The sequence below is a fragment of the Mauremys mutica genome, chromosome 23, assembly GCF_020497125.1.
Source record: "Mauremys mutica isolate MM-2020 ecotype Southern chromosome 23, ASM2049712v1, whole genome shotgun sequence".
Classification (NCBI taxonomy): domain Eukaryota; kingdom Metazoa; phylum Chordata; order Testudines; family Geoemydidae; genus Mauremys; species Mauremys mutica.
In genome coordinates, this window is record NC_059094.1 from 18219215 (window position 1) to 18245397 (window position 26183).

General features: G+C 39.7%; 1 protein-coding gene across 2 annotated transcripts; it reads right to left on the reverse strand.

The window, feature by feature from the left end:
* On the reverse strand, positions 1–25861 carry CLSPN (claspin). Of its 2 annotated transcripts, none has more exons than XM_044997432.1 (25): positions 25775–25861; positions 23829–23964; positions 21617–22086; positions 21012–21176; positions 20538–20627; positions 20201–20273; positions 18178–18286; positions 16113–16678; positions 14719–14910; positions 13318–13496; positions 11435–11637; positions 10849–10913; positions 10183–10385; positions 9468–9628; positions 8336–8562; positions 7956–8070; positions 7019–7103; positions 6583–6683; positions 5888–6052; positions 5645–5766; positions 3585–3712; positions 2859–2961; positions 2071–2153; positions 1705–1866; positions 1–1344 (listed from the first exon to the last, which is right to left on the reverse strand). In XM_044997432.1, exons 1-25 carry the CDS (start codon positions 25784–25786, stop codon positions 1228–1230), a joined length of 4032 nt encoding a protein of 1343 aa, XP_044853367.1. In that variant the 5' UTR covers positions 25787–25861; the 3' UTR covers positions 1–1227. The 2 variants fall into 2 exon arrangements, with proteins under 2 accessions (XP_044853367.1, XP_044853366.1); XM_044997431.1 differs by having other exon boundaries at positions 10183–10388.
* Positions 25862–26183: the final 322 nt, after the last annotated feature.

The window sequence follows — 26183 nt, forward strand, 5'->3', positions numbered from 1 at the left end:
AAAAACAAAAAACCACGTTTATTGTAAAATTGCACTCCAATATTACCATAGTACCTTATAAACACAATATACATTAAAATATTTTACACCACCAACACACCAAAATGAGCTTATGAAATTACAAAATGTACAACTCAGGATTCTTCTGTGATCAAGTCAGCATCTTGAGCATTTCAAATCAAGCCGTAGGAACATGTGGAGTCTTTAAGAATTAGCCTGTATGTTACAATAAGTTTTAGCTTCACAAATTCACAATATAGCCAGGTGCACATTGTACACACTTACTGATCTTCCAAGTTTCTGTTCCTTCCTCAGACTTTAGGATAGATGGGAATAGTGGTTCTTCGCTAGTATAAAAATCTTGTTTCTTCATTCTAAAGAAGGCCTTACATTTCTGTCTGCACTATAAAGGATGAATTCTCAGGGAAGATGGCACCTTGGTCCAAAACAAGGCAACAGGAAATTTAAAAAAAAAAAAGATAAGACTTATTTGTGTAAAAGAACCTCTTCACATACACATCATCCCATCATGTCTACATGTATGTGAAGTTTGGCTGTAAAAGGTAACTAGTGGGGGGAGAAAAGCTACACTGCTGTTCTAGAAATGAAGAAGGGTTAACTTAAAAAAAAAAAAATACAAGTATTTAAAATGTAAACCAGAACCTTTTGGGATATCAAGTCTGTATATGGTCAGCATTAGAGAAAGCAGTAGGTATCAAAGGAAGATAGGAATACCTTAATACTGCAATTGTAAACAGTGTAAGCAAACCATTGCTATTATGGACACCACACCTCCCAATGATGCAGCCCTCGGTCCTTTATATATCAGTTCGCCACAGTACAGAGGTGGTACAGCTACACTAAAAACAGATTACTTCACTAACAGAACTGTCAGGAGGATGGGGCATTGAGTCAAGACATTTGAGGAGCTGTTCCCCACAAGATCTGCATCCTGTAGTGTAATTTCAGTAACGCTTGGGCATGAAGTATTAACTCAGTCTCTGCCTATCCAAAGCATGGACTTGTTTAGGTTTTGCTGGTTGTCCTGGAATACTGGGAAAGACCTTGTGGAAGATGCACAGACTTATCTGGCAGCACTGACACAGGTAAGAAGAATCCAAGCAAAAAAGAAACAGTTTTCCATTGGTGCTTGAAGCTAGAGATTTGCAAAGCATATACTGTGACTGGCAATAAGACGTGATGCAATTTCTGTCCCCAAACAAACATTCAGCTCTCCAAGTATCGGAATATGCTTCGGCTCTGGGTCCCTTGTGTTGCAGCATCATCAGTCCTGGGCCGTTTGGGTGAAGGCATTACCATCACTGTAGGACCTCTTTTCTTCGCCTATAAGAAAGCATGACACCTTGGTAATACACATCTGTGATTATTCAGGACAGTTGCAACAAGATTTCCCATCACCACCGTCCAATGAGAGCAAATATGCACATCCTAATCCCAAATATTCCTCTCTGTTTTCCAGTGTGTCCCCTATTTCAGGCAATGCACCCAAACAGCTCTTACTACATTGTACATAGTGCTATATATTACAAGGACACATTTGAGACAAAGTGTAGCTGTCCCCATCTGCCTATCAGGATTTTGCACCTGCACATTCAGTAAAAATGCAGCCAAATAACAGAACATTCTTTAACATGGCAACATATGCAAGTTGACACTATTGGCACATCCCACATAAATCTCTACCTGGGGTTTTGATTTCTCCTTTGCCTCTTCACTCTTGACTGGGGAAAGCGTGTGGAAGACGAAGTTTCGTGAGTTTCGGGGAGCATTTGGATTAAGGTCTGACATGGCTGCAAGCTTCTGAAGAACAGCTTTAGGTCTGTTCAGAAGTGATCCATTCTTTAGCTGAAGACAACCAATGAATTTCACATTAACACATTGCATGAATAATTTTAATAGACTGCAGTTCTTTAGAGACAACCACATTGCACCCACACTCCCCCAAACCCTTCTGTATCTGATCAGTCATCAGTTATCTGTATTTTTAAATGCGTTCTGTAGATGCAACATGAAAATACACATCCAAGTTCATGCCATGCAGGTACCAACCTGAAGATCAGTGGTAGGTCTGAATGTTTCAAAGGGATTTCTTGGTAGTGATTTTGTTTCCTGTACAGCTGCTACAGGGTTTGCTGAGGGGGGAGAAAAAACACAGAAAAGAAATTCAATTCCTGAGTATCATTAGAAAAAAAAAATTCTTACCAGACAGGGAAATACTCACAAATGACAGCAATCCTGTTCCAATAAATGCTGCAGCCAGAATTCTGTTTTAAACTGACCAGTGAGCCATATAACTGATAGCTAACAACAATGGCAATGACGTCTTTATCACCTGGCAGGGAACTTGTTTATTTCTGAAGTAGTTATGCAGTCTCAGAATCACATTTTTGCCAAGTGCAAGTTAAAAATTGACTATATTATTTGATTTAAGCCATATTATGCAATTTTTCCTTAAGCAGTTTGCACTCTGGGAAGTAATGTGCTGTGTTGAATGTCACTACACTCAAAGAGTCTTTGTGAGGCAGTGACCAAAAGAGGAAGAAGACTGAAAGCATAGGGACATACTGCCACACTATTTTTTTTTTAAATTAACAGAAAATAAATATTTTAGCAAAAAAAAAAAAAAAAAAACTGCTGGCCATCAAGATTGCAGCTGCATCTCTTAGTGCCAGACAAGTCAAAGCACTAACAAACTTGGAGCCCATCCTGCACTGGCATGGGGGGGATGAGTGGAGATATCTAGACTAATAGCAACTTTCACTAGTGCTTGAAACAGTCAGTAGCTAGTCAGTTTTTTCTTTCTTCTTGGATGCCAGTTCAGTGTGAAGCAAGCTTACCTTTCTTCTGCAAGGACTTAGCAGTCACCTTCTTTGCTAGTATCATGAACTGACTATTTTCACCAATTTCTTCCTCCTCCTCTTCATTTTTTCCTTTCTCTATCTGATAAAAATAGACGACATGTTTTAGACTGGTTTCAGAGTGGTAGCCGTGTTAGTCTGTATCAGCAAAAACTGTATCAGTCCTTGTGGCACTTTAGAGACTAACAAATTTATTTGGGCATCAATAAATGGTAATTCATAAATAAGCAAATCGCAAGACTCAGAATGCACATCTCATTCAGTGACTTGAACGTACTAACTCTCTTTACTATATCAGTTTTAGGATACAAGGCCAATATAAACCAGCAATTAAAGTTTCCTGCAGTTTTTCAGGTCGTTTATCAGCATCATCTTTTTATTTATTACAAACAGTCAAAGCTCCAAAATACCAACCAGACTTCATTCCTCAGACCCTATGTTAATTAAAGCAACTTGACCTGGAAGTTTATAGGCCTTGGAATTAAGATTCTGGAGCAGGAAACAGGATTTCTGGCTCTGTCACCAACTCAGTGCATAACCTCATGATGGGGAAACTGCTTGCCATATAAGGGAGAAGTGAAAACTAGAACTGATATGGTTTTAACTCACTGGACCAACCGAGAACTTTGCCAACAGTCTAGCATGCTTTGTTAATGGTGTACAGAAGTATTAAGCAGTCAGCCTTTCTGCAGATTAACACAATACCTGCTCACGGAGCCACTGCTCTCGTTCAAATCGCTCCTTTCTCCATTTTGTCTCTGTCTCATCAAGCTGTTCTTCATTCTCATCATCATCAGAGTCTCTGTGAAACAAGTCCATCTGAGAAGCATCATCTAGAAAAGAAGAGACAGTAGTTAGTTCTCCCAGTCAGAGAGGGGCATAAGGAATGCAGATAAGCTCTCGTGTCCATTAAACAGAAACCTATACTTCCAAAAAGGTTCCACAGACAAAGCACATGGGTTTTGTTTAAGAAGGTAGTAAGTGGACACGCAGAGTTTAGGAAAGGGTTACGAACTCTCTCCCCACCAGAAATCAGTATGAATTTCAGAAACAATGAAGACAAAAAAACCACAAAAAACCACAACAAAAAACCCCAGACATGTGCACGTGCGCACACACACACACAATTAGAACTGGTTAAGCTGCAACAAAATTCTTTCTGCCCAGAATTCTCTTCTCCTAAACAACTCCTGGCAATGAATGTCTGAAGTGAATTCATGCAGAATGCTTCCTCTCATTTAGATGGATGACACAGATGGAACCAAAGCATTTAGCAAAACAGTGGAAATGTTTCCTGTAAGGAGTTTTAGAAAGCATCATTCGACAAGATTAGCACCAGCTTTAAACAATGTAAAGAACTAAAGCAGGGTACTTGAGCATTCTGCAGACAAAATTTGTGTTTCTGTATATGTAAACCACATTCTTGTTTAAACACACAAGATAATATTAATTTACTACTAAATTAAGAGTACCATATATTTACAATTGCCACAGTCTACTGCTTATTCCTTACTGACATCAAAATTAGCAGAAATATTCCCTGTGCACAGTTTATATACACAGCACACAATGACACAGGCTGGAGACTGACTTGTGAATAAACAAGTCTTGTATCAGAGGCACAGTTGTTATACGAGGGATCTTGCCCCAGCAAATTAAGTGTGCTATGCAATACCCAATAAACAAACCCTAAAAACCAAGCCATCAAGAACAATTTGAGTAATGCCCATTTCCACTGGAAATATACAATCAGAATGTCTGTAGGGTTTTTCCTTTTGCCCAACTAACCATTCCGCCTGCTCCCAAGCAAATGGGCAATGGCAGTCAATAGTAAGAGTCTGTTTAATATGTCTGTACCAAAATGCAGAGAGAACAGGAATGTTTCAGAACAGAGTAGAAGAGTTACAAAATCTAGCAAAGGGCCGTGAAATCCTCACTTCACAACACCTGAAAAAAAAATAGTAAGTGACTCCTTAAAAGAAAGCTATTGAGGGAAAATATAGACAGTATCTTGTCACAATAGTATTATCCTAAGGGAGTTCAGAACAGCAACATATGAAGCCTTGCTAAAAATATTAAGTATTTGTGTGTAACAAACTGGCTATGTTGTATCCTCCTCTAGTGGCTACACATATAGAGTAAAGAGCCTTCTGCTGACAAAAAGTGATTGGAGATGCTCCTATACCTTCTCAAGTGGTAGAGGCCTGTGCTGAAAATTCCAGGTTCAAGTCCTGCAGACAACCTATAATGGGGATCATTATATACACCTTAACTAAAAGATTCAAAGCCATGCCCATCAGCTTTCTGTTTACTTTTTCCTGGACTTAGCCTGCAGAAGAACAATATATAGCATCTATAGTCTATTTTAGTTATATGGTGGGACTTAAAACCACTTAAGACTGGGAGAATCTTTTAATAGCTATTACTTTTTTTTTTAAAAAAGCTATTTCTTTATATTAGCTTGAAGTTATTGATTCCCCGGGAGTGTTATGTTTTCACTAGCATGTGATCCAAAAATGGCTTAAAATGGTTTCTTCTTCAGACTTTTCAAGCCAAGGTTCTACTGTGGTCTGAAACCAGGCAAGAGAAGTCAAAGCAAGTCCCCCACCTCCAGTTACAAGAAACAGGTGTGTATTAAAACAATAAACTAGGGCTCAGTACATCTTACAACCTTAAGCCTCATATTACTGAAGAGTTTTCTTCCCCTGACCTCCCACACCGTATTTTTTGCTCTACAATAGAAGATTATTATGCCAACATTATACCTATGTTTTTCCATTTGAATTTTCTCATTCGCCCAGGACCATCACTGTGCAGGTCTCCATCAGCAAGGTATCTTTCTTGGTACAAGCGTAACTGACGCTTATCATCATCAAGCATCGCCTTCCTAATGTTATTGTCCAAGGGAGAGAAGCCTAGGTTAGTTTTGCAATTCCAGATTATAATCTATTATAACTTTTAGATGTGCATTTGAGATACTGTATAAGTATACTAGGATTGCTACGGACATGTGTATTTTGTTAATTTGATCCTGTAGTTCCACTTCGGTAGGGAGTTCTTCATCAAGCATCTCTTCTTCATATTCATCCAGCTCTTCACCATCATATTCATCCTCACTTCCTACTTCACTCCCCGACAGCTCTGCCTCCTCTTCCAAGAAATCCTGCAGTTTTCTATAAGAGAATTTCCAAAGGAGTTAAAGTTAGAACGTTTAGCTGCATCACGTGAATCTTTGAAAGCAAGAGCAAAGTCTTTCTGGAACTATTGTGTATGCTAAATTAGAGATGCTATTATTCGGTTTTTGTTTTCAATTTATTTCAAGTTATTCAAGTTTAAGAGCACATGAACGTGTGGAAGGTCTGCCAGTTTACTTCACCTCGGTCCTGCAGCACCCATCATTATTTTAGTTCTGAGATTTCTTACCAGTTGCCCATCTGACAAGATAACAAAACCAAGGTCATTTCACTTGCAAAATGTGTACTACAGCACCCATTGAAAGACCTTAAGTCACGAGCAATATTAAGAGAAGTACTATTTAATCAAAAACAAAAAAAGTCACTGTTACTTTTATCCTGGCCTCTTGCTCTTTATTTTTAAAACTCCTTAATAGCTCTTTCAACTCTGACTCTTAACTATTAACTAAGTTTCTAGTGACATGGTTCTGCTTTTCTGGCAGGTCAGATAGGGAGAAAGATTTACTCACAATTTTTTCTTTAAGCCCTGTCTTTGTCTCAACAGCTCCTCTTCATCATCACTAACTTCTGCTTCATCTTCACTTCTCTCATCGCCTTCATTTTTTTCATCCTATCAGTCAACAAGAAACAGTTTTCAGAAATTCCTAAGATATTCAGTAGAGTGTAACCGCAACTGCCTCTGTTTTTCAATGGCTAAAAACAAAAATAAACCAAGAAAAATCCAGGAGGTTTTAGTCTAAGTGCTCACAAACCCAAGAGATTTTACCTAGTACATCAGAATTCTAAATCAGTACTTCTTACAATGACCCAAATACAGCTCTTCAGCAGTTTCAGTAATCTATGCTGGAAATTTAGATTTTTGCACAAATGGATAGACCACTGAGAAAATAAACAATGCTTATGGGCAGAGCTCTGAAGTTATCACTTCATTCTGTCAATACTCACCTCCTCGCTATCAAAAGCATGGTCATCTGTTACGAGCTGAAAATTGCCAAATTCTTCCTCCTGCTCCTCATCATCTTCCCCTTCCCTATAAAAACCAAACCACATCACACGCTTACAATTGATCTCCAGCAATGGATATGAAATGGATTGGCGCAGGGTTTTAACTGCTGGATGAGTTAGTGACAAACAATTATCCAAGATAGCAATGTTTCAGATGCCATCTCCCAACACTGTGTAGCATGGAGCTTTAGGTGCTTAATTCCCCATTAGCATTAGCGGGAGTAACATTGGCAAGTAATTATCTTTTGTGTTCGTTTCCCATTCAGTAAAATGGAATGCCTCTTGAGAGTATGTTGGTACTCTTTAAACAATTAAGTCTCATAACATCCTCGTTAAGTGCACATGAATCAGTCCAGTTTTAAAGAGGAGGAAAACGAAGGTGCAGAAGTTAATGACTTGCCCACAGTTCCTGCATTCAACTGCAGAAGTTCCCAATCCTGTGCTTTGATTTGATCAAAATTCTCTACCCACTTTCCGCCTCCACCATCAATAGCAGTAGAGGCGCTTTTTCCTCACAATGGACATTGGGAACTGCAGTGCCTTAGGAATCAGAGGGGTAGCCGTGTTAGTCTGGTTCTGCAGAAGCAGCAAAGAATCCTGTGGCACCCTATAGACTAACAGACGTTTTGCAGCATGAGCTTTCGTGGGTGAATACCCACTTCTTCGGATGCAAGTGCCTTAGGAGTCTCTCAACTCTCACGTATCACCAGTCAAAGGAAGAACTGTTGAGCATTGAGATACTCAACTCCTTCACCTCCAAGGCAAACCACATTTGTGTCAATAGCATTTTGAACTCCTGTTGAACCAGAGTGAGACACATCAGAAGTGAAGTCAGATCATGATCACCAGGCAGAACTAGAACCCCTGTAATGCTGACCTGTCAGTTGGGAAGGAGCCTGAACAAAGTGCTAGTGCTTCAGCCATTGGATCATCTGTGTCACTCTCTTTTTCTGGCTTAGAGGATGCTGAAGATGTCCAGATTGGAGATGTTGCTACAGAAAGAATCGAAAAGAGAAATCATTACACAGCTTCCTTTTGGAACATCACTGAATGTCTTGGAAATGATAGTCAACACATGTCTATAAAGATTCCAAACAGTTAAAGTGCACTAAACTCTTAGGGTTCCAAGTACACTATTAAAATTCCTTAGGCATGACCAGCACTAAAGGATTAATTAATACAAGATTTTTTTTTAAACTGAGATTTGCCCCCAAAAATCACAAATCAAGGTCACTGGGAACAGAACTCAGGACTTACTCTGAGAGATGAATTTCCCTGAACAGAGATTGAGCAGTTCTTCCATGTTTTGTTTTTTGCCAGTGTTAGCATTCGGAGTGTGCTCAGCCTGACTGCTAAACTGCCCAGAACACAAGTCCAACAACTCATCCATGTTGGCATCCATTGCATTCTCATCCATACTAGCCAGAGACAGCTGATGCTTTGAGGACTGGTACTTATTCCTATGGTGCCCAACATTCAAGAACCTGAAAGTAAATTTTATTTAGGAGTTGGCAACTACAGTTTAATACCCACCACATATTGGAGAATTTTGCCCTTCCACCTATGCGGAGGGCTTGTCTACAGAGACAAAGCTGAACTCCCAAAAGAGTCTTAAGACTCAGTTATAGTATGACTAAGCATGACATTGTGGGAGTTCCATGTTTATCTCTCATTGATTCTAGATCAACTTTGCTCAATTTAAGTAGGTAGATGGCTTCTCTAACTGCTAGTCTTTCAAACTCAATCTGGAATAAGAGGATCTAGTTGTGTTTTCCAACTCACACTGCCAATAGTAATGGTTCTGCCAATGCAATTTGGCTGTTCTGGTGATGTATGATGCAAAATAAAATCCATCTTGCTCTGCCAAAGCTGCAATGGCTAGCAAGAGTAAAATGCATCCATGTCTTTTTAGTCAGTAAAGTTAACAGCGGTCAACAGATCAGCTGATTAAGAAGGTTTTAGTTATTACATGGTTTTCTGATCTTAATTGTTTCAGCAAATGAATACTGTACTGAAACCCGGAAGATAAAAAACTAATTAAAATCTAGACCTACTTCAGATTTGTGGAGGGTTTTTAAAGAGGGATTTAAAAAAAACATAAAAATGCCACCACACCTTTAAAAATACCAACTAAAAATTTTGTGAGGGATAGACACATGCATTGGCACCTTTGGTACTCAATATGCTACAGTTTCCAACATTAATAAAGAGGTTATCACTGGGCCAATCACGCTGTGTAAAGCATGGCATAACATAAATGACCAACAAAGCCATTTAAATAGCATGCCTTTTCATGAGCCTAAGGGAGTAAGAACCCCATAAAAATCTGTCCTACTTCTGTTAACACACATAGAATGAAACCCCTGAAGGATGTAGATTAGTAACCTACCCGTCTGCATCAAGAAGTTGGCTCTGAGTATCATCTTCCAGAGAAAACTGAAACTGAGACTCTCCAGCTCCTGGAAATAAACTCTTGGGCTCAGGAGAGGCATTGTACAGATCCTGGGAATCCTCTATGGGAAGAGAGGGCTCAGACATCTTTCCTGAACTCTAGTCAGGGAAAAAAATTAAGATAAAATTCACAAGATCTGATAATGAACTAGAATATAAACACAATCTTTCCACGGTCCTACAAGTTGGAAGCAAAAAGGGTTAATGGTTGTGCCATTTTAAACAGATGAAAATACAGAAGAAGGTTAACAAGTATTCATGATTGTCCTGCTACCTGGTTAAGAATGTACTAGTGTGAGATGTTGTATAGGCCATGGGAATATTTTTGTATAGTTCATAAAGAGTTACCAAATACAGATTATTCAGCAATGGGTTTCCGCCAATACTTTTTGAATTTTTAGAATTGGATTTGCGTATTTAATACATCACCCTGATTTGTTCTAATATGAATTTTTTAAATATTTATGTAATTGGTCAAGACAGAGATTCTGCATTGATTAAATCCCATTTAACCACAGAGGGGACACTGGTTATCTTCTACGCTTACATTTTTGACCTATAAAAGGAAGCTTGGCTTTGGCCTTAAGTCACAGAACATATGAAGTTGCAAGGACAGTGCAATGAAGGGAGAAAAGATGAGGGAGGAGTCTTACCTTGGAAGCAGAGCTGATAAAGCTTGCTTTGAACAAAGCTGGAGAGGAAGATCTGAAACCTCCTACTGCAGATAGAAAATTTGCCCCACGTGCCATCTGTTTGTTACAAGGCTGGTATGATGGAATCATGGAGCCAATCAACTCAAAGCTGCTGTTGTGGCTGCTCTCTTTTGCGGAAGTTGGCAGTGAAAATGAATCATCATCTTCTAAGGAAGAAAGCAGCTATTTAAGATGAGTTTTAAGAATGCCACTGTACCATGAGTGCAGGCAAACCAAGGAATGTGAAGAGTTACATTGGCTGCATCAGCAAAAGAAAGTCACATGCCTCAATAGTTCACAATAAATTGGCACCAGCAGTTCCCTTAAAATGCCTAATCAAATGACATTTTACAATTCAAATCTAACCCACATCCTGGATACTTTAACTTACAATTTGATGCAAGAAGTTTTGATTAGGAGTCATACTCCAATCCCCACCACAAAGAGGGACCCAGTGGTTTTTAAAGTTTTTAGTAAAAGTAGCAAAGCAGCATTTCACAGCCCCAGTGCAAGCATATGATAGAGACACCCCAATGGTAACTAGATACAGAAATGTGCAAATCACTTGTGTGCCAGAACTGAAAATCCCAAAGCAAAATGCTTGCTTTAATAGCAGTTTCACTTTACCTAACTTGCTAGGTCTTTTGCCTGGAGCTTCCTCCAACTCAGCTTTTTCATCAGGAAGAGAATATCTGCAATTTAAAAAAAAAAAAAAAAAAAAAGTATTATGACCAAGTTTTGTTTTGTGTGCATTAACTATCAGGCCTGGTCTTTTATAGACAAGGTAATGTATGTGGAATGCACTGCCATTAGGAAGTTGATTCTTCCACCAAATGACAAGGATCTTCATTGAGACAAGCTGAGTAAGATAATATCTTTCATTGGACCAATTTCTGTTGGTGAGAAAGAAGCTTTCAAGCTTACACAGAGCTCTTCTTCAGGTCTGGGAAACTACCTAAAAGTATCACTGCTATCATAGCATCACTTTCACATGCAAACTATTATTTTCATACGTGACTGTTGCAGTCCTGAAGATGCAAAAACACTCCTAAATATTATCACAAATGGTGAGACAGACAGCAGGCATCCTTATATTTAAACACATACACGAATCCACTAGTTCTCAAATCAAATATCTCATGTGTATGTTAATCAGATTAAAACATAGTTGGGGCAGGCTGGGATCACCGTTTCTAAAGACCGGTTTATTTACCCCATTTTGAAGGAGTTGTCCTTGAATAGCATCAATGTAGACTCTGTTGAGGAAGGTTTGGGAACAGAGTCACAATGCACAGAATTGTCCACCCTTTCCTCATCAACTGATTCTTTGTCAGTTTCTTTATCACCATCTTCAGTACCCTTCTCTTCCAGCTCCTCATCATCTTCCTCGGCCTCACCAAGAAGGAACTCTACAGTCTAAAAAACCCAACACATATCCATGTAATGAGACAGCAGGAATTATTATTTTGACCATTTACTTAAACTGCATACCTTTATATGCCCAGTTCTAACATGGAATTATTGAGGGGAGAATTGAAGGATGTTTCCAACTCCTGGACTTCTCTACTCCAATGTCTGCTCTGAAGGGGCTTAGAATAACCAAGTCATTTTGACCCCTTAATAACTGTTTGGAAAAGAATGTCTAGCCTCCAAGACTGACTCTATTGCGTCTCTGAGATCAGCCAAGGGATCTCACTTAAGTCTTCATCCATTCTGTTGTAATCAAACTTCTTGCGGCCAGGAGCTGAAAATACTGGCATCACTCAAAATGGAAAAAATTATAGGCTTTTTGTTTACTTGACTAGGTGAGACAGCGGGAAGGGCTTCACCTTTGTGTGAAGGATCAGATATTGGCCAATCCTGGAGGGGGCATACCTAAACTGAGCGGGGAGTTATCTGAACTCGTATGGCAAAGCAAACATTTACTCTAGGCAAAAAAGAGGTTTAAGTTGCTAAGACAGTCAGCCAGCCACTAAAATGCTGTATTAATTTTAAAAGATTCTGACTATTCATATATTTCAAGTGTTTTAGGTCAAGCTGAACTAGTATATGGACTGGTAAAGATCACTTATTGCCCAGATGCCAGTGCTGTAGTCCCCTTTTCAGGGTCACATCCCCACTTAACCCTGTCCATGCCCCCTACTCCATCCTCCCCGGCCAAGGCCGGGAGCGGGGCATGGCTCAGGGGGAAAGAGGGGGGCAGACAGGGGTAAGAGGGCTGAGCCTGGGATGGGAACAGAGTCCCAGCCAGGGGCACAGGGCTGGCAGCTGGAGCCAGGAGCAGAGCTGGGTGGCGCGCCCTCCCCACCCCCCTGAACAGTCCTCCGCACACAGTCTGGGGACCTCTGTGCTAGTGTCACTGGTCAGGAAGAGAGTGGTATTGAAACAAAGATCTATTAACTCCTCACTTAACATTACCTCGCTGATCTATTAGAGAACATGCTCATTTAAAGTTGTGCAATGCTCCCTTATAACATTGTTGGGCAGCCACCTGCTTTGTCCACTGCTTGCAGGAAGAGCAGCCCGTTACAGCTAGCTGGTGGGGGCTTGGAACCAGGGTGGGTCAGCAGCCCCCTCATCAGTTCCCTTAAGTTCCCTGTGCGCAAGCCGCCCAGCAGGCCATCAAGTGCCCAGCAGTTCAGGTGTCCCGCCCCCATTTCTGTGTGCTGCTCCTGCCCTCTGCCTTGGAGCTTCTCCTGCTGCTTGCTATGCTGGTGGGAGGAGGAAGAGAGGGGCTAATGTCAGGGTGTCCCCCTCCCACCACTCCTGTACCCCATCTCCACAGAGCTGGGGGAGACGACACATGACAGGACTCAGGAGGGAGGGAGCTTGCTGGCAGCAGCTGCTGTCTCAACTTGCTGATCTACTTAAAAAGGCAGCGTACTTAGAGTGAGGTCAGCATACCTAAAGGGCAATGTGCATGCCTGTGTCTCTCTCTCACACACCAAGTTACCGTACAGTATTTTTTAGTGTCAAAGAACTGTCTCCATGGCAAATTGTGCATATTAATATTGCACAAAACTCTGATTTATCTCATTTCCCTGTTAATTATGAGGAGTCAGCAGACATTAGACATTGACAAAGTGGTGTATAGACCTCCGGGTTGCATTCCTCTTCCTCAGACTCGTCTGTCATTTCTTCCTCCTCTTCTTCCTCCTCCTCAAACATGTCCTCATTATCGAGTTTAAGCAGTGCTTGCCGCTTCTGGCGTTCCTCAATCCTGCGGAGTTTCATGGCCTCCTGTAGTTTAGCCTTCAGCACTTGTAGCTTTTCACCTGGACAGAAATGAATAAATGAATACATTAGAAGCACTACAATGAAGCCTTAAACTTTGCTGCCTCAAGCGCACAATTTAATGTAACTACACACACAGAAAGAAGATTAAAGGCATTTGTGCTTTTTTTTTTTATTTTAAATAAAAGGTTTTCTGACTTGATCTGCTGATTAGAGGAGCTAAATCTCTTAGCCTAAATAAAACACCATTTAGAGAGGTAACAACTTTATGAATTATCAGGATGATTCCTCATTATCAACAAATGCCACTGGCACAGCCCCTTGAGCTAGCAAAGGGTTCTTCTTTCTCTTGCTTCTGATCAGAGAAGTGGCTTCCAGTTGCCCATGGCAAATGAAATATTTCACCAACAGCTAGAAAGCATGCATGTCGTAGAACAAGCCAAAATTACCCACCTCTACCATTTAAATATTATACGTGATTCAGATTAAGTTTCCCATATAGTTATCATTTTCAATACATGCAAATAAAATGATATGATACACAAACAGCCTGTATTAAGAATAGCAACAGGGATGAAAGTACTATTAATTATGAATACCACACGAGGGTTAATCTACAGATTTTATGTATATGATTAAGGATAAATGTTTTATATGAAATCGTGGGGTAGGGGGAGAGAGATTCCAGAGGGTGAATGGCTACATTATGGCACAGGGCAACATCCTCTTTAATAGCGAACACAGTTCAAGAGTTACCTTTTCAAGCTTCTAACATATCAACCTGGTTAGAAAAATATAGCTAATGGGAACAATGCCTGTTAATTCTGGAAGCAGGGATTCTCATTTTTGTGTGGGTGTCGGGGGGGAAAAATATGGTTGCAATTGCAAAGAGAATCACAGATTAAAAACTCCATGATCAACCAGTAAGAGAATCTGAATGTTTTTCTTCACAATTACTTATCTATTGATTGCAGCTCATTATGAAACTGAAGCAAGCATGTAGTTTTAATTGGTCAATGTGTTCACCACTTTGCATGAAACATCCTAAGACGGAAGCTTATAATCAACAAGGCAGACACACATAAAAGATGATCCAGAGGACATACTGAATTATCTTATACTTGTATTTTGGTGAAAGTAAACTCCAGTTGAAACCTTGGCTTCCAGTAAAGACGTAGGATATTAGATATTACAGTAGTTTCTTAACAAAGAAAATATACTTCTTTTCCAACTCAACAACTATGACCCTCACCCCAAATATACCTGGCTTTGCATGGACTGTATCATCTAGATTTTCTGCAGCCAAAGTCACCGGCATCACAGCTGCTTTTAGCTCCTCTTTTCCCTCAGCAGTGGTCTCTTTACGAATAATGCTCAAGTTCACAGTCCGTTCCGTTTTTAACTTGGCTGTGTGAAGTGAATGCTTCAAGAAACGTGCTTTCAGTGCTTCCAGTTCTTAAAATAATATATTATATTTAAAGTCAGAAGAAAAATTCCTGCTTAGATCAAGTTAATTTGAGGCAGCAAAAAAAAATAAAATAATTTGTCACTTTTTATACATACAGTTGTAACATGTTTCTAAAGTAAGTTTTTTATAAAAAACAAAAACAAATTTAAAAAACACACTGGATGCTGAAGTGCAAGAGGGGTCAACGTTATTTGATTTGAAAATTACATCAGTAACAGTGGCCCATCTCTGGATAACTTTGCTCAACCATGCACTTAGGATGGCTTACTTTAATATTTGGGCATATGATCAAATGCCAGTTGAAAACCTTAAAAAAACACAAACACAAAAACCCACCTCACAACTAATTATTCATTGGAGATTTGGGTATCAACATTCCATTTCATTAACAGACTCTTCCCCCCCCGCATATGATCAGACCAACATATATATTTAAATCCAGGTTGATAGTGGAGGAGTCATCATTTCATGGCATAGGCCATGTTTCCGTATAATTTAAAGAACAGACTGAATGCTATTAATAAATGTATGTAGGTATAAATGGAAACTTACTAGAATTATATTATAGGACCTCAAAGTGTAATGCAAACTTAGATTGAAATGGGATCACCTATCCACCACTGAAACAGCTGAAATTTTCAAACATGGGTGCCTAAAGCTAGACACTGATATCCTTAGAGTGCTAAATAAGAGTGACCTGATTTTCATTTGCTGTGCAGCCATGACTTCTAATGAAATAATCAGAAGGTACTCATGCGCATCATCTCTGAAAGTCAGGTTTCTTATTCAAATACCTGAATGAAAAGATTTAGAGGCCTAATTTTAAGCACCCTAAGTTGAAAAATGTTGGCCTTCCGGCTTAGTACAAAAAGCAAATGCCATCTTATTTAACTAGAACTGCAGGGAGAATTGAAGTATGCAAAATATCATTAAACTCTTCTTACTGAAAGAGCCGAGAGATCTTTAACAAAGGATCAGGATTTCTGTTTTAAAATCTCATCTGAAAGACAGTACAGCCACCAGCATAGCCGGTACTATGCTGTGACATTAGTTTTCCTTAAAAGAAAGTGTGCCTGCCCCTTTCTGATTCACCAACTTCTAGTTGTTCCTCAGAGTTCTCCCATCTAAGTTCTGGCTTAACCCTGCCTAGCTTGTCAAATCTAGCAGACTGCAACAGGTAATACTGTACCTTTGTTTGATTCAGGTTCATCAAGGATAATAAAGGAATCACTATCAGAGCAAAGTCGTGGCTTGATGGATAGATCCACTCCCAGCTCCCGAAGTTTATCCAGTTTAGACTTCCTTACTTTTTCAGGTTGAATATCCACCACCGGTACCACCTGTTGAACAGATTCTTCATGTTCTACACCTATTTTCTGTGACTGGTCCTCTCTTTGTACATAGGCACATCCTTCAGATGCCAAGGGAATTTCACTCTCCATTTGTTCACTGCATTCATTACTGTGTAGGCTAGACTGCTGCTGTTCTTCTGAATTACCAGCAGTTGTAGGTCTCTCACAAATATCGGAAGCACCATCCTCTCTGTGCTTCTCAGCACAGTTTTCTATCAGGTTCTCCACTACATCACGGGAAGGTTTGTCCACAATGGTAACACCAGTATCCTTATTAAATCCCATTTCCAGTTCCCTAGCTGCCAGTTGATCAGCCTCTTCAGTCTGATTATTGCTGCAATTTACAGCTGAGTTCTTAGTGGCTGCACTTTCTTCATTTAGACAGGGCTGATATTTAGTGGACCTGCCAAGAACAGAAAAATAAAGTCACCAACCAAAACACAGTACATCAGTCCTCAAAATGACTCCTGTTAAATGTGAGAAAAGCCTAAATCAAACCAAGGCAACAAAACTATGTTCTATTTATTGTCCTTGAAAAATCAGTTTTGGAGGGAGTGGGGAGAATCATCATTCATAACCGCTGCTTATTTTAAACATATCTTCATTTTCAAATTCCATTTTAAAAATGGACAAAAATTAATCCGACACATTTTTACTACAAAGAGTTACAATAGGTTCACTCTAAAGAGTGCAGAATCAACTGGTAAGTAAATTACATTATCACAACTTGGATTAAGTTAATTCCTGAGAGATTTTGTAGCCACAGTAGAATACAATTGGTCTACAATATTTAAAACAAAAAAGATGATCCAAACTTTTTCTAAACTCATGGTGGGAGGTGGTTTGGGAGAGAGGGGGGCAACCAGGGTTAATCTGGAGTGCTCAATCAGCCCTGCTTACTTAACATATTTGCTTGAAGTCAACAATAGTAATGCAATATTGTAATTCAGATCTTAGATGCTCAGAATCCTAGAACTGAGTTGGTTCTCATATCACATTACAATACCAATTATCTAATATTACTGTACATTATGCCTATATATAATACTCTCTACTCAGTAACACAAATTACTAGTTCTATGCAAATACAATAATATCAAGTTAGGGTGACTCTAGGAAGCATAACAGTAAACAGCCTGACATTTGGGCATTTAAAAATCTCAACCATTAATGCAAATTAATGTAGGATTCTTTGGAATTCATTTCTTTTTAAGTTAAAAGGAAAAAAGTTCACTAAATGCGCCCTGAATACTCTTTATTTCAGTGTACAACACACCTTCTAAAACAGGATTTGGTATTAAATTGAGCATGGAGAAAAATCACAGCAGTGGTTTGAATTTGGAGAGGAGAATGAGAATTTAGATGAGCATGATCTTTTCAAATTTTACTTCTGTATAGCAAGTACAATATAAATAAGGATTTTAATTTCACTCCTGTCAGAGACTAGCTGGTACATCAATCTATTCAGGGGAAACAGATGTGGCCTGCTATTACATACTAGTTACTAAACTAGCAGGTTTGCCACTTAGAACACTGATTCTCAGACTGTGGTCTGTGTCCAACTGATGATCAATCAACACCCTTACTGCTGGTCTGTGGAGAGTTGGCTAGTCACATGGTGATACTTCTTGTTTCCAGCTGTTAAACTGCATTAAAAACATAGTTAAAAACATAATAAATACTTCTCTAGTATTACTTTCCCACTGAAGCAATCACTTTAGTTGCCATAGAAGCAGTATGGGATTACCAAGGAAAGGTGGGAGGCCTACATGGTGGCAAATAAGAAGGGAGGCTGTATATTAGATAGCTTTTTCATAACCTGGACCACGTTATGAAATCTGCTTCAGGAAGATTGAGAGCCTTGATTTAGAAAAGAGACTATGAGATAAGCTTGGTCCTTACTTTAGCAATGCCATAGCATTTCCCTGTAATGTTGGTCGAGGTCTACGCTTGAAGAACTCATGGATGGTTTTGGTCTCAGGCATATGATACGGGAGAGACAGAGATGATTCTGCCAAAAGGAAAAAAAAATTGTACATCAAAACAACAACATGTATTTTTTTTAAATCCAATTGCTGAATGATCAAGATGCTAAAGAAGCACTCAAGGGTGATAAGGCCATTGTGGAGAAACTAAATTAATTCTTTGCATCGGTCTTCAAGGCTGAGGATGTGAGGGAAATTCCCAAACCTGAGCCATTCTTTTTAGGTGACAAATCTGAGGAATCGTCCCAGATTGAGGTGTCATTAGAGGAGGTTTTGGAGCAAATTGATAAACTAAACAGTAACAAGTCACCAGGACCAGATGGTATCACCCAAGAGTTCTGAAGGAACTCAAATGTGAAATTGCAGAACTACTTACTGTAGTCTGTAACCTATCATTTAAATCAGATTCTGTACCAAAATGACTGGAGGATAGCTGATGTTCTTTATTATAGTTTCAACCAGATCACCCTTTGGCTCCAAAAGGTGATCTTGGCAATTACAGGCTGGTAAGCCTGACTTCAGTACTGGGCAAACTGGTTGAAACTATAATAAAGAACAAAATTGTCAGACACAGAGGAACATAATTTGCTGGGGAAGAGTCAACATAGTTTTTGTAAATGGAAATCATGCCTCACCAATCTACTAAAATTCTCTGAGGGGGTCAACAAGCATGTGGACAAGGGAAATCCAGTGGATATAGTGCACTCAGATTTTCAGAAACCCTTTGACAAGGTCCCTCACCAAAGGCTCTTAAGCAAAGTAAGCTGCCATGGGAAAGAGAGTAGGTGCTCTCATGGATTGTTTACTGGTTAAAAGATAGGAAACAAAGGGTAGGAATAAATGGTCAGTTTTCAGAATGGAGAGAGGTAAGTACTGGGACCAGTCCTATTCAATTAGTCATAAATGATCTGGAAAAAGGGGTAAACAGTGAGGTGGCAAAATTTGTAGATGATACAAAACTACTCAGATAGTTAAGTCTCAGGCAGACTGCGAAGAGCTACAAAAAGATCTCACAAAACTGGGTGACTGGGCAACAAAATGGCAGATGAAATTCAGTGTTGATAAATGCAACTATACATACAAAATGATGGGATCTAAATTAGCTGTTACCACTCAAGAAAGATCTTGGAGTCATTGTGGATAGTTCTCTGAAAACATCCACTCAGTGTGCAGTGGCAGTCAAAAAAGCAAATAGAATGTTGGGAATCATTAAGAATAGGATAGATAATAAGACAGAAAATATCACATTGCCTCTATATAAATCCATGGTACAGCCACATCTTGAATACTGTGTGCAGATGTGGTCACCCCATTTCAAAAAAAGATATATTGGAATTGGAAAAGGTTCAGAAAAGGGCAACAAAAATTATTAGGGATATGGAACAGCTTCCATATGAGGAGCAATTAATAAGACTGGGACTTTTCAGCTTGGAAAAGAGACGACTAAAGGGGGATTTGATAGAGCTCTATAAAATCATGACTGATGGGGAGAAAGTAAATAAGGAAGTATTTACTCCTTCTCATAACACAAGAGCTAGGGGTCACCAAATAAAATTAATAGGCAGCAGGTTTAAAACAAACAAAAGGAAGTATTTTTTCATACAACGCATAGTCAACCTGTGGCGCTTCTTTACAAAGGATGTTGTGAAGGCCAAGACTATAACAGGGTTCAAAAAAGAACTAGATAAGTTCACGTAGGATAGGTCCATCAATGGCTATTAGCCAGGATGGTCAGGGATGGTGTCCCTAGCCTCTGTTTGCCAGAAGCTGGGAATAGGCAACAGGGCATGGATCACTTGATTACTACTTCTGTTCATTCCCTCTGGGACACCTGGCATTGGCCACTGATGAAGACAAAATACTAGGCTAGATGGACCTTTGATCTGACCCAGTATGGCTGTTCTTATGTTCACCCTTACACCAAAGAGTTTAGGTTTTACCTCTAACAAGTCGCTGGGTCTCACTATGCAGTCGTTTAATGGCTTCTTTACTTAATCTTGCTGCCTTCCGTTCCTTAAACAGAGAAAAGAAAGACCCTTGAAGCCACAGGACTGTTGTGCAGAAGTGTATCTATATTACTAAATAGTTTTCTTCTTTCAAACAGCAAGAAAACAGAAGAAAGTACTAACAGTTGGAGCAGAGTTTAAAAAAACAAAACCCAAATCAAACAGAAGAATAAGATACTCTCAGGAGCAATATAGATAAGCCTTCAAATAAAATTATGAAGAAATGCCGAGGAGTTAAAAAGGAACAGATATTTATAATGAAATATTCCACCTTTCTTTTGGGTCCTTTTAATGTAGGTTCCTCACTATCATCATCAAATACACATTTGTAGTCTTCACTCTCAGAAAACAGATCTTTACTCTATAATTGGTAAAAAGAAGTCTATTAAATTTCAAAACAAACGGGAGCTGTCAAGGGCAAAGAAGCCTGCAACAAAATAACTTTGTACAATTATTTTCTGTGCCATCAATCTTGAAATAGGATCAGCAAACATTTTCATAAACCAATGCCAACTATTGTCCTGGTTTCTGCAACTTCTTTAAGTGCCTCTACAGCCTCTGCTGCAATACTATTTTTGGAATTTTCTATGACAATGCTCTTCAGAGAGGGCGCTAATATCCCTTCACCTCTAGCGAGCAATCTGATAGGGGGACTATTTTCTTCCACTTTTGGTAAAAGTGTGTGTTACATACTCAGGTACAATACCTTCTACAAAGATTATAACCTTAAACTAAAGTATGTTACCTTATGTTTTTTCATTTTGTCTTTCACAGCAGCTCTTATTGATTCTAGTGACTCTTCATCTTCAAGAAGGGGATCATTTTCCTCCTCTAAATCATTCTCAAAGAGTTCTTTGTCAGCAAGAAGACACCCACTATCATTAAAACGGTATCTTTCGTCGCCATCCTTCTGGTAAGCATAAGAAGAAAAGTACAAAGAATTATATTAATTTACAAGTTTATTTCAAAATTTTTGAAAGATACCTTCATGATTTTAGGGTCATTAGCAAAATTCAAAAACCACCATCCCATCATTCCCAAAACAAAAATCTTTCAAATTCTGTAGGCCAGTCATGTTGATTTTACAGCATTCCAAAATTAGATATGCTAATTTATGGAGACAGGTTCTCAACTGCTGCAATCAGCATACACAAGGAAGAACTACACAAAACCCACCAATGGCTCAGAAAAAAACCCTGTCCAAAATTTGGGGGCCCCCTATGTGGATGTCTAACTTAGTGTTGTGATGTGGACTCACATATTTTGTTGGAGGCTTCAGACCACCACTACCAAATGCTGGAATTTAAACAACTGAAAACACCAGAAATGTTTGCAAGTAAATTTTTATACCTCCTGTTTGTGTTTCTTTTCCTTCTTCAGCTGTCTAACAGCCTCTCTTTTTCTCTCTTTTTCCGTCTTCCTTCTTGATTTGCCTATCACTTTGTCTGTTTCTTTCTCAAAATCACTTTTATATTTTTTGTATTTTTTCCGAGATTTCACTGGCATCTCCACAGGTTTCCTCACTTGTGAGCCCAACTCATCCTTAGTCAATTTGGACTTCACACCTATTTCAAGGTTTCCAGAATGCAATGGATCACCTGTGTCACTCTCATCACTGTCCCGCAGAGCTTGGCGAATCCGATGGGATTTTTTGTTCTTCTGGGCAAAATTGTTCTCATTTTCCTCCTCACTTTCCACATCCTCATCCACAATGTCAGTCTTCTCAGGAAAAATGCCTTCTTCTTCTCCCTCACTCTCACTGTCCTGAAGCACGTTCTTGCTTTTTGATTTTTTACTCACAAATATCTCCTCATCTGAATCTGGTGGAAATACATTACACTCTTTATGGCACACAACATGTTTTTTTAAAAAAATATGATAATTGACAAATGATTAGTTCATGCACCATGCCAGATACTTTTCTCTGAGACATTTATTATCCCCTGAAGTCTCATGAATACCAATGGAAGTTTAGTACATCATAGCAAATCCAATTTAATCTATACTTTGAAAACCCATTCCCCCCCACACCCCAACAGCATAATATATACAATTATCCACCCTTAAAGAAACTTAGAACCATCTCAAAATGACTTTAGTTTTTAGTGTCTTTCCTTGAGACTAAAGTATTTATATATAATAAAAACATGAACATATATAGGAAATAGTAATATACTAAGTGAATTATAATAGACACATTATGGCTCCAATCCTGCAAATATTTAAACAGGATCATAATTTTACTCAAATGACTAGTCTCATACAAGTCACTGTGCATGTTTCCTCTTCTGCTATACAATAGATCAATATATTTTTGAAGTGTGTATTCCTACCTTAAAACACAAACTTACAAAACCAGTTATCTTCTTTTCAAGGATATGTGGGAGACCATAACTGAACATTTCCTGGTTTTCTACTGTTTGAGTTCAGAGTTCTGATGTTCCGTATTTCAGAACGGTGAAGGGAAAACAATGCAATGTTGTTCAGCAGAAACCTTAGCCACACTTTAATTGTGTTTTTTTATAAATTTTATTTAAATGCGATATTTGTTTAGTTTTTTTATATGTAAAAAAGCCTGCAGTCCAGAACGTCATAAAACTACTAATGAGCTCAGATCAAAAGGTAGTAAGTGTATAATACTTATTAAAATACTTAAAATTTGAGAGAGTGTGTTATTAGGGAAGAACTGATTCATCTGATAAACATGGAACAAAGTGTGCGTTCAGAATCCTCTTTTATCCTCTCATTTACTTTTCCAACCATACCAGGTACAGGAAACATCACTGAGCTTTAACTTTAATAGGAAACTATCATTAGGACAGTGTTATCTTAAAGTGAAAGCTTTCCTTATTAAAAAAAGCACTGTTACACTTCTCCACTGAGCTCTGAGCATTCTTCTTGCAGCATCAGAGAATTCAACATTTTTCAAATGGAACTTCTACAGACAAATGCTCCTCTTCCAGGCATCAGCCATCTACTTTCTTCCCCCCCCCCGACAACAGCCTTTAAAAATTTGGCCAGATTGGATTGGTGTAAATGTAGGAGAAACATCACACACCAAGCCAGTAGAGTTAACACTGTTGAATCAGACCAGACATTTTTTTTCATATGTTCTGTATTAATAATCAAAATACATGAATTGGTGTGATTTTCCTACACTACATCATGCATAAGTTCTGTATGTTGTTTTGGATTGGTATGTTAGTAAGCCAAGTGGTGTCAGACTGCAAATGACTGTTATGAGATATTTTCTTCTATAATATTTAGAAAAACATTTAAGAATGTACATTGTTAGTGATTGCTCTGATGTTTTTTTTAAATGTAAAAATCTGAGAATTAAAGCCTGTATACATAGAGGAAAAAGCAGCAGCTTATGCAGGTTACATAGAAAAAAATAATCAAGGGTTAGCAAATCAAATGTGTGACTTCTGAAGGGCAAATAGTCCAAGACCACATTCTCTCAGCCTTCTGCAAAAGGAAACACCTATAAATGCAAAGTACAACACCCAGTTTTTAAAACAAAAACTAAAACCCAAAAGAGAGACCTGACAGTATTACAGACCTATGTCACCAAGAGATGCAATTCCCTTGTTGGATTGACTTGGAGAGCTTGTTTCACAGCTGCCCTGTCCACTGTCAGAATCACTGTCAAAGGTTTTCTGCAAGTCAGATTTCAGATCCTCTGCTTCTGAATTAAGCTAGAAACCAAGAATAATATTAAGCAGCTTATACTGTATTAAAGTTAACAGAGATGATTCATTGAATTCAATTTCATCCCAATGCATCAAATTGGATTACACAAGATATATTGAAATGTTATCACTATAACCTCTTAGGAATTCAGTTCATTCAACTGAAACATGATTATGCTGTATTTATTATTGTATAAAGTTGATTAAATGATGAACTCAGTGAAAGCATCAAAGCAAAAAATCAAACATTGTACCCAGACACTGCTTGGTTACCACTGCTTGAGACAACAGTAAAAGCCATGAGAAACTTGCCACTTTCACCTGACATATTAACACTTTTAACTTTATGTAACTTGACATAAAATAAAGCCATCCCTAATTGTGTGAGCAATTAAAAATCACTCCAGGAAGGTGACAACCTGACAGGTCATTAATTATTATTCTGTGTAATGGACAACTGTAGTGAAATCCCAACAACTTCAGCAGTAAGGCACATAGTTAAGATGACAGAAGACAGACCAGCTAAGCATCTCTTAGAAGGACATCCTTTTGGCATCGGATCAAGATGATGATGATGGAGGGATAATATGTGCATTACCAAAGAAACAGGAAAAACATGTCCTTGACAGAAGGGGCAAGGGGAGGAAAAGAGAGCAGCCAAGGAGCTCCATAGTCTGTACCGCCAGGGAGGAATAGCCATAGAAGTAGTATTGGAGAAAGCCCTTGCTGCAGGCTAAATGCGGTCCACGACATTTAAAAACAAAACAGATGCCATGCCAATATGTGCACCCCCCAAATCTCATAGTTTGGGGTCTTCATTTGTATTGTGTGTGGGTCTTATGCTCTGTGGGCACTTCTCTCATAATTAAACAGGAATCTGTACTGACACAACTCAGGCATCCAATTGCCCACCCCAGGTAGTGATGGTAGAGACAGCAGTAGATCAAGAGTGTAGGAATTTGACTGATTGTCATTTAACCAGGCTCAGAGTCCTGGCAACACTAGTATTCCCATCCCCCCAGGAGATCAGATGCTCAGCATGGGCCAGTGCGGACAACACCTTTATGGTGTAACCCCAGGGCAGACATCCCAGCATGCATTACCCTCACCCTGATAGGTAAGCCAGGCCAATGGTTCTCAACCAGGGTTACGCATACCTCTGGGGGTACATCAACTCATCTAGATATTTGCCTAGCATTACCACAGACTACATAAATAGCACTAGTGAAGTCAGTCCAAACTAAAATTTCTTACGACTTGTTTATACTGCTCTATAAACTATACACTGAGATATAAGTACACTATTTACATTCCAATTGATTTATTTTATAGTTATATGGCATGTACGGCATGGTAAAATGAGAGCGTGAGCAATCCTACAGTACCAGTGTGGCTGAGACCCTTTTGTATGTTTAGGTCTGATTTTGTAAGCAAGCCATTTAAGTGAGGTGAAACTTGGGGGTACACAAGACAAATCAGACTCTGAAGGGTACAGTCTGAAAATGTTGCCAGCCCCTGAGCCAGGCCACACAAACACTCCCAGCATCCCCTTGGCTCAGTGTGCCGAAGTGCACGCTGGGTAGTGTAGTCCCTGGGCGTGGTGCATGCTGGGACCTGTAGTATCCCCTGAAGGGGCCCTGCAGGGTGGCGCCGCCAGCCCGGTGGCCGCGGTGCATGGCGGGAGTCGTAGTTCCCGCCAGCTGCGGGAGACCCAGTCAGTCGGAACCGAGCGGCAGGGAGGGGGTAGGGCGGAAGGTCGCTGCACCCCGGCATCCCCTCCCGCGCCGGCCAGGCGATGCCGGCCGGACGGGCTTACCTCAGCCGCCATGGCCTCCTGCTGTCCGGTAGCGAGCGGGACCCTCGGCGCTGCTACCCCTCAAGGCCCCGCCCGGCTCTCTTCAGCCGCCGCCGCCGCCGCCGCCGTTAAAGGCAACACCAAGCCAGCGATTGAGGCCCCTTCGATTCTTCGCGCTCTGCCTGAGCTGGCCCCGCCTTCCCACTTCGGACCAATCACAGCTCGTTCTCTCCCTTACAGCCCCCGCCTACTCAGCACCCCATTGGACAACTAACTCGCTTCGCCCGCCCTACATCTCTGTAGCCCAATCGCAATCCGCTCTGAACAGGATGTCCCCGCCCCTCCAGCATCCCATTGGTGCCTCAGAGATGTCAATTCTCTTCTCGCCGTCGCTTCGTCTGCTCCGTGGGGATAGAGGTGCCCAGTCCCA

Bases quoted from the DNA above. Each gene is read 5' to 3' on its own strand.
- CLSPN (XM_044997431.1), bottom strand. The intron at 18,287-20,200 runs GTAAAACCTAAA...TCCTTTTGGCAG, and splicing joins GACCCAGCGACTTGTTAGAG to AATCATCTCTGTCTCTCCCG. The intron at 10,914-11,434 runs GTAAATAAACCG...TTTAAATTGCAG, and splicing joins GACAACTCCTTCAAAATGGG to ATATTCTCTTCCTGATGAAA.